Source organism: Capronia coronata (assembly GCF_000585585.1).
Source record: "Capronia coronata CBS 617.96 chromosome Unknown acBCG-supercont1.6, whole genome shotgun sequence".
NCBI lineage: Eukaryota > Fungi > Ascomycota > Eurotiomycetes > Chaetothyriales > Herpotrichiellaceae > Capronia > Capronia coronata.
The window spans coordinates 1,364,610-1,373,649 of NW_006912898.1; the positions used below are offsets into that span (position 1 = coordinate 1,364,610).

Genomic DNA, 9,040 nt, shown 5'->3' on the forward strand with positions numbered 1-9,040 from the left:
TACCAACACTCGGGATAAATCTCACGGCACCATATCTCTACTCTCTCGCGTCAAGCCTTGCTCCAAACCACACCACATCACACCACTTAGCGCTCACCGGCTTCAGCACACCAGGAAACAAGAACATTGTCATTTTCGTGACATTTCCACAAACTGAAAGATCACTAGCAACAACCAACAACCGACTCCCAACAACCCACAACCCACCATGCAGACCCGTACCCTCGTCGGCGTGGGAGGCGTGCTCGGTCTCGCTGCCCTCGCACTCACCCAGCTCTCCATGCAGTCGCAGGAGCGAAAGTACAAGAAGACGTTGCAGTATATGCATCACGGCCGGGAGAGGGTTGCGGAACGGATGAATGAGATGAATGGCGCCAGTAAGAAATAGACAGACGCATATCCAAAGAAGACAATGAAGCCCCAATCAGGCTGATTGAAGCGGGGAGATGTTGTCTTCGAGGGGATCCGGAACAGAAACAGACTCGGGGTTCCTGAATCAAAGGCTGAACTTAGTGCGCCATAGAGGCCACATTCAATGGTTTAGAATATAGCTTACTCGTCCCATCCATGCCATGCGACAATATGCTCTTTTGGCCCAGCTCGCTTTTGGTCAAGGATATCATACATTGACATACCCTTTGCCGTCAAAAACAAAAGCCATGCCAGGGAAATCCATACAAGGTCTGAAAAAGACACATTTTTTTGGATATTGTCTCCTCCTAGACGAAATATCAGATCACGAGTCCTCATCCTCGGTCTCCGTGTCCGTATCGGTATCGGTATCCGAAGTGCCGTCGTCCGAACCCTCGGTATCGCTGTCGTCGTCATCGTCGTCGTGATCGTCACCTAGACCCTTAGAACCCGCGCTGGCCACAGGGACATCCTTCTGAGGGATTGAAGACGTCCTGGGCTTCTTCTTTCTCCTTGTCGTCGTCGTCGTCGGGGGGCCGCCAGTCAATCCGCCGGTCTTCATCGCATGGAGTTGGCCTGCTAATGAGTCTATAGAGCAACAAGAAGTATCGTTAGTATTGGTTTCTCTTCATCAAACAGTAGTCGTCGCCCCCTTTCCCTTATTCAAGGGTTGTTGGAGGGAGAAACAAGTTGAAAGACATACCTTCGTCAGGTTCACTGATCTCATCATCACTCTCGACCACATTAGCTTCGCTTGCATCCTTGACATCTAGTACGACATCGATCTTGGAATCCAATCCAATATAACTGTCACAGACAAGATGCATGGTGAAGGGGAACGCGTGGACCTGCGGAGGCGCCTGGAACGGACATTTGAACGTCAACATGTTGAACGTGGGCGTGCCGTCCGCGTGGAAGATGGGTCTGTCGAACGCGGTGAAAGCGAAGGGGGGTACGGCGATGCGGCCCGTCCGTGCTTCAGACAAAAACACATGCCATCGCGGCGCATGGTCTGCGGCGAAATATGGGGCATGCGCCAAAGGAGGCTGGACGGATCCTTCTTGGGAGTCGTCCTCGACGAAGCGGCCGTCGGGGAGTTTGCGGCGCTTCGATTTCGCGGATTTGCGACCATGCAGGGCGTCAAGGTCGCCTTCGTCCGGGTCGATGTCTTCGAGGTCGAGCGGGTCGATCGCCGGGACGTCTTTTGTGCCGGGAGGGATTACTCGAGCTTTGACCACCAGTTGGACCAGAGAGGATGGGGTGACGACGCGCTCGCCGACGACTTTGAAGAACGCTTTTGCGATTTGAAGGTGTGGGATTTGAGACGCGACTCTCATGGCTTGTTGGTAGTGGACATCTGACAACGGGGACAGCACCTTCCTTCTGACTTGGAGTGGGAGAGCCATGAAATTCTGTAGAGTTGTTGGTGTATGCGATGATTCGGAGACCTTGGCGGCGATCTCAGGAGTGATGTTCGGGAGTTGTAAAAGGGGTGACCAGCCTGGGGCAACTGCCTGGATGATATTCTGAGAAGTGTGGTAGGAGGCGAGGAGTGGCTTGACCACACCGAACGGTAGTGTAATCGACGTGAAAGAGTTGTTGAGGAGCAGAGCCGTTGGGGCGATCTCGTACTTCTCTTTCTCTAGTTCTTGGTCTTCCAGGTCGATCCGAGCGAGGTACGCCCACAGAAGGGCTAGCGCTTTGCGTCGCACGGGATCCTCGATGGCTTTTAATCTCGCTTTGTCAGATTCTGTCAAGGCCGCACTGCTGAGTACTTTGCTTTCGACTTTGGCGGCCCCGGCGTCGCTTCTGGGCCCCTTCAAGATCTCTTTGAATTCGTCTCCAACACTCAGTGCAGCAATGACCCCGCCTTCTGAGATGTCTTCCTTCCATTCTCGAAAAAGGTTGCCGGCGCTGGCGTGGAGCACTTTATCCTTTGTGACGGCTTGCGTTCCATACCACCATTTCCCCAAGGTGTAGGGTAGGATGATTCCTAGGAGGACACCGTAGAATGCGACGACAAACCACCGGTTGCCTTCCTCAACCATCCATTTGGGAAGAGCGATGCCTATGCTGGTGGACTGTTTGCCGTCTGGGTTGCCGTAGAGCAAGTAATTGTTTCGAATCTCTTCGTCCGTCAACGCCTTATACGCTTTGGTCATTTCGACCCACCGGTCGTTGACGGTCTCGAGCGTCTCGTTCTTTGCGGGATCCGGTCTCGCCTTGTCCGGGTGATACTTGACAGACAGACGCTTGTAGAACCGGTTGATCTCCGATTCCGTGGCACTCTAGACAGAAACAAAACTTAGTCTCAAGAGACACATGCGATGCGCCGCTGGTGGCGCGACGCGACTCGACTTACCCTCGAAACCCCAAGGATGTCATATGGATCCCACATCTTCGGTATCGTCCGCTGAGTGACGACAATGAGATAGATCATGTAGGTCATGAAGGCGTACCCCAGTACCACCGCGATTATGCGCTTCGTCTTGCGATCTCTCCTCTTCCGCCTCCTGCGCTGCGCCTCGATCAGGTCATCATTCTTGGGTCTGAAGTCGGATTGTATGCGCGCCGCAGTTTGCTCGAGATCTGTGGAGGCTTTGAGCACGTTGAACGTGAGAGGCACTGTGACCAGGCCGACCATAGTCAGCATAAAGAATGGGAAGAATTGCCCCTGGTCATCATAGTTGTATTCGGAGGACGACATCGTGTACGGGTTGGCGCGAGCCGCTGGGGCCGCTCTGTGATGACTCGAGACCGATCAGAGGTGATGGAGAGAAACAATGGCTTGGACCGGGTACACGCCAGACGTAGTATATGAAGCAGGAATTAGGCCGGTAGACGGCAGTCAAGACAAGTGGTATAGGGAAAGCATAAGGCCAGAGTCGTGAGACCCTTGGTGCATCTGCGTCCTCGAGTCGTCCCAGAAAAGTTACAGAGGTGGCTTCTCCAACGCTTGGCGCTTAGCTGGACCCTGGATGCGGCAGCCTCGTCAGAAAAGGGGCATAACACTCTCAGGCATTATCTCGGTCAACACCCGGGTCTACATTAAGGTCGTCCTTGAAGAATGCTCTTCTGGCCTTTAACCTATGGCTACCGTGGAGCTGATGTTGTAGCCACGATCCTACTGTGGGATGGTTGAATCATGACCAAACATATGGATGACCGCGTCCCAGGACAAGGCTGAGGAGTTTATATTGAAGCTCTATCCTCCTACTTCTATATTCAATTATCGATGGTTGACACAGAAGTGTGCCCGTTATGTGCCGTAGGACTCTTCCGTATATGTAAGTATATCAGAGGATGCCCGCCAGGAGCAACCCAGACAAGTATCACCTCGCTCTGGGCGTCCCTCGACCTCGCAAAGCCGTGGATATCAAACACCTCACTTCTGTTCATTCACTGCCTTGCACCTGACTGGGCCGCTCACGTGTCATCCCTTTCCCATGGGTTATGTATTTTAGTCGCGGAATTTCAGTCAACTTCAGAACCAAAAACCCAACTCGATTGGTACAACCTCGGTGAGAGTCAGAGCTCGCCCATAGCAGTACCTTGCAACCCAAGCAAGTGCTAGCGGAGGATATGTGCATCAACGAGATGAAGTTACCTGATAAAAACCCAGCTTCTGTCTTCTGTGAAAGAGGATAGTGGTGAGTTTTCACAGGGGTTCGAACCGGGGTCAAAGACGGTTCGAGCCTGAGTTTTTTACCATTATTGCATCGCAAAGTTTTGGTTTTGCCCGTGGGAAACATGGTGTGTCAAGTGTTGCTTGTGTTAGGACGTGAAGGACAGGCAGTATCACCAGTGAAGTTCATAGGGTTCAACATCCACGCAAGCAGCGCTGTTTATCATACACTCGATAGCTCACACAGTATTTGGTCGCACCTCAGTATCAGTTTCCGTCTTCTGTGGCACAAGGATCAACACCTCTATGATCGCGTGCTCAACACGCGCCAAGCAGCACTTGCAGGTCATATCGCACCGAAATAATATCAACCCCATTCTCCAAGGTGGAATGAGCATGTTTGCCCGACCTCTTTCGGTGGAGGCTTGGTGGAAAGGCTCGACCATGTTGTCGTTGAGGACGGCCAATCGGAGGGGGGAGAGCCGGACACCATGGAAAATGAGACTTGTCTGACAACCTTTTCTATGTCCAGCTGCATGAGATTGAGGTATCTTCAGGGCTATCGGTCAGCACCCCGGGCTGCAACCGTTTTGTCAGACGCCTCTCTCCGCATCTGACGGGGCCTGGTCAGCATGTAGTAAGACGACCACTTCCTCACTCCCTTATCTGTAGTCGCTTCGGCGATGAGATGTTGTTGCAGCTGAAATGAACGTGGTCGCCTTCAACCTCATACAAACCTTGGTCGATATCGACCTGATCGGCCCTACAAATCCCTCGCACATGCTCTGAGAAGTCTGTAGACAGCCCGCAATGTCGACTCAGGCAGTGTTCGCAAACGCTTGGAACCGACCGCAAGCCCGCAAAGGGCCCAACGTTCCCTATCAAAACGATGCAGGCTCGAACCCCGTGCTTCGGGGCTATGCCTTGGCTGCAGTCTCGAGAATGTATGAATTGACGATAGATCGTCTTCGGCCTTGTCATTAACTCAGTTTGCCAGTGTCGCTTCGTCTGCGTGGATCCAGAGCGTCCTGTGGAAACTCAACAAGTTCGATAAGCTCAAAGACACCGCTGGCATTGACCAGTACGAGATCCGCCTCGATCCCACGGTCATCCCTATCTCCTCGCCTTCTGAAAGTGCGGCACCCTTGACCGACCTACCGGCACCTCCCCCTCGAGCCTCTTCAATCAACTACTACACTTGCGCCGACTTTCATGAACTGTACAAGTCTGGCACAGTCACTCCTTCAGATGTCGTGGAGCATCTGTTGCCTCTGATCCGACGTGATGTTGAACCGGCAGGTCCATATTCCGTCGCCTTCATCGACTCTAAAGTAGACATTGTCCGGGCAGCTGCGAAAGCATCGACGGACAGGTATCGGGCGGGCAAACCACTGAGCATGCTCGACGGGGTGCCGTTGACCGTGAAAGACGAAGTCCATTTGAAGGGATACAAAAGGACCCTGGGAACAAAGCTGGATTTCTCGGACCCGGGAGACAGGACAGCTTGGTGTGTCGAGAAATGGCAGGAGGCCGGCGCCGTGATCATTGGCAAGACCAACATGCACGAAGCTGGCCTTGACACAACCAACAACAACCCTAACTGGGGCACGCCTTTGAACCCTCACAACAACAACTATTACACCGGCGGCAGCTCAGGCGGTTCAGCATTTGCTGTCGCCTCGGGCATTTGTCCCATTGCACTGGGAGTGGACGGTGGTGGTTCTATCCGTCTGCCCTCAGCCTTCTGTGGCATCTACGGCCTGAAGCCGACCCACGGCCGGGTCTCTTCGAGAGTTGATCATGAATGGACAGATAGCGTCGTGGTCAATGGCCCCATGGCTAGCAACATCGACGACCTCGCCCTGGGCTATCGCATCATGGCTCAACCAGACTCCTTTGCGAGACGGAGCTCTCGATTTCCCAATCCTCTAGTCACGAATGAATCATTATCAGGCCTGCCCAAGGGACGGAAATATCTAGGCATTGATCGTGTTTGGATTAATCGGTCCGATCCGGTCGTCCTTGACATGTTCAATGCTGCGGTTGAACGCTACACTAAAGTCCATGGCTACGAAGTTGTCGACATTTCGATCCCCCTTCTCCCACAAGGTCAAAAAGCCCATGCCCTGACGATTCTATCTGAGACTCGCAGCCAATATAGCACTGACAAGATCAAGCAGCTAACATGGCATAATCAACTCCTGCTCAATGTGGCCGGGAGTCATGCCACGGCACAAGATTTCATTTTCTCTCAAAAGCTACGCAATCTTCTGATGTGTCATCTCGCCTGGTTGTGGGAAGAGTACCCCGGACTGCTGGTCCTGACGCCTACAACGCCCTGCGCGGGCTGGAAAATCGGCAAGCCCAGCGATGTCACCAGCGGATACGGTGTCAGTGATGGAGACATGAGCTTGAGGTCCATGGAATATGTCTATATGGCGAACTTTACCGGCGCCCCGGCCATTACTTGTCCTATGGGCTACACTGACGCGGGTGTCCCTGTTGGGCTGATGGTATGCATTGATCCTCCCTTCTCTTTGAAAATCACGCACCACTGACTCTCGACTAGGCCATGGGAGAATGGGGCAGCGAGGAACAGCTGATTGCTTTTGGCAAGGAAGGCGAATCGTTACTGGCGAGCGAAGGAGGCGTTCGGCGGCCGAAGGGCGACAAGAAGTGGATTGATGTCCTCGCGGTGCAGAAGGTTGTTGAATAAGACGATCAGCGGCCGTCCACACACCAAAGTCAAATCCAGACCAGCCACCTCAGCTCTGAAACGGAAGCGGAGGAGGCTTTCCTCCGCGTTTGGCTGCATCAAGGCTGAAACTGTCAGCTCGACCATCATGCGTCCACGCAGGAGGCTCCCACTTCACGCATCATGAATGGATCTCCACTACGTCTGCCGACAGAACTCGCATCAAGCTCCGATATCCAAGGCTGCGACAACAGAAACTCCCCATGACGATATCCGAACTGTGTTGGTATTAGCCATTGACTGCGTCAACCACCAAGCTCTCACCAGTGCGTCAGCAGGAGGTTGGTGCTTTGGTCCGCTCTGCTCAAGCCGTCGACGCTCGTGATAGACATTCTGTCTGCTTGCTGGTTATGACTAGGCAACGTCGTTGAGCCGGGTTGTGGAAGTGCTTGAATGGCAATGAGGCTGGGACCCGGCCGATCTGTTATGATGCGCTGAATTGTTCGCCGACCGTTAAGGTTTGGATATACCTTGTTTCGCCCTGGACGACCATGTTATTCCTCGAGACCCCGCCTCTGGTCTCCCCTTTCCGCCTCCGCCTCGCGATACGGTACGTGATCAGGCTGCAGATCTCCTTTTCTTTGGTCCACTTCGGTTTCTCAACGGGCGACTCCACAATGCGGGCCACAGCCTCATCCATATCAAAACCCACACTGCGCCTCAACCGTTGAGTTTGCAGATGATCACAACAGAACTGGCTCAGCTCAGCTCGAGTAGATCTTTGGGCCTTTACAGAACTATATATATCCTCTTCTTCCTCCCCGTTGATTTCTCTCTTCTTCCATTCTTCCTCTTCATACTTGCAACAGTCAATACATACAACTTCCACACAAATCTGGCATTCCTCTCTTCATTTTCTGTTTCCTCTTCCTGCTCTTTCTTATTCTACATCTCATACTCTCTTCTGCTCTGTGTTCATCTTCTATCTTCTTCTTGTCTCTGGCCATTTCACGGCTTGTCTTCTCTTCCGCCTTTTCCTGTACTCTCTTCTCTTGCCCTGGTACTGTTTCCTCCAGGCAAGTCATTCCTCCCTCGGACTCTTCCCTTGCCCTTCTTGCCCTTCGCCTGTTTCTCTCCTCTTCTCTCTGTGTGTTCTCTTCCCAGCTGTTCTATGCTGATCCCATATCTTGTCCCTATCCCATAGCTGTTTCTACTGTTCCTGTTTCTTGTTGTCATGTCTCTTGTTCCAACTGCTGTTCTTGCTGTTGTTGGATTTCGTTGTTACATCACTGCTGTTCCTGCTATTCCAATTTCTTGCTGTCGTCTCTCTTGTTCCTATTTCCTCTTGTCATCTCTCTTATTCCAACTGTTGTTTCAACTGTTGCTGCTTTCTGTTCTCATATCACAGCTGTTCTTTGCTGTTCCTATTTCCTATAGTCATCTCTCCTATTCCAACAGTTGTTCCAACTGTTGCTATTTCCTATTCCCATTCGTTGTTCCTATTTCCTATTGTCATCTCTCCTATTCCAACTGTTGTTCCAACTGTTGCTATTTCCTATTCTTCCCAACAGTGTTCTTACTGTTGCTGTTTCCATTTCTTGTTGTCATCTTTCTTGTTCCCATTTCTTGTTCCCATTCCATTTCCTGTTATCATTTCTCTTGTCCCAGCAGTTGTTCCTACTGTTCCTGTTCCTGTTCCTTGTCATCTCGCAGCTGTTCCTTGCTGTTCCTATCTCTTGTTTCCATTCCACAACTGTTTTTGCTGTTCCATCTCCCCTATCTTCCAGTAGCTGTTGCCATTTCTTGTTGTCATCTCTGTTGTTCTCTCTGCAGCTGTTCCTTGCTGCTCCTGTTTCCTGTTTCCTGTTTCCTATTGTCTTTTGTCGTTGTCTTCGCAGCTGTTCCTTGCTGCTCCTATTTCTTGTTGCCAACTTTGTTGTCAGCTCTTGTTCCTATTTCTTTCGTGTCTTTCGTTGTTCTGTGACCGTTCTTCTATGCCTATCTCCCTATACCCATCGTCTTTCCCATTTTACTTCCTGTTCTTCCCCTTCCTGCCCTGTCCCATCGCTCCCAACTATCCTTATCCCTCCCTATCCGTACCCTTCCTATTCTTACCTCCTATCTATATCCTCCCCTATCCCTCCCTATCCTTACCCTCCTATCCCTATTCTTACCTTCTATTCTTACTACCCATCCTTACCCTTCTATCCTTACCCTCCATATCCTTACCCTCCCTATCCTTACCCTCCCTATCCTTACCCTCCCTATCCTTACCCTCCCTATCCTTACCCTCCCTATCCTTACCCTCC

General features: G+C 51.8%; 3 protein-coding genes across 3 annotated transcripts; 2 read left to right on the forward strand and 1 right to left on the reverse strand.

Moving 5' to 3' along the window:
• Positions 1-208: 208 nt before the first annotated feature.
• On the forward strand, positions 209-388 carry A1O1_07156 (uncharacterized protein; the record flags this gene model as incomplete). The annotated part of the gene is made up of 1 exon (XM_007728029.1): positions 209-388. One exon carries the CDS (start codon positions 209-211, stop codon positions 386-388), a length of 180 nt encoding a protein of 59 aa, XP_007726219.1.
• A 348-nt stretch (positions 389-736) lies between these two features.
• On the reverse strand, positions 737-3,118 carry A1O1_07157 (translocation protein SEC63; the record flags this gene model as incomplete). Its single annotated transcript, XM_007728030.1, has 3 exons — positions 737-987; positions 1,115-2,699; positions 2,774-3,118. 3 exons carry the CDS (start codon positions 3,116-3,118, stop codon positions 737-739), a joined length of 2,181 nt encoding a protein of 726 aa, XP_007726220.1.
• A 1,728-nt stretch (positions 3,119-4,846) lies between these two features.
• A1O1_07158 (uncharacterized protein) lies at positions 4,847-6,752 on the forward strand (the record flags this gene model as incomplete). The annotated part of the gene is made up of 3 exons (XM_007728031.1): positions 4,847-4,980; positions 5,034-6,549; positions 6,606-6,752. The coding sequence occupies 3 exons, from the start codon at positions 4,847-4,849 to the stop codon at positions 6,750-6,752; spliced, it is 1,797 nt and encodes a 598-aa protein (XP_007726221.1).
• Between the last annotated feature and the right edge of the window lie 2,288 nt (positions 6,753-9,040).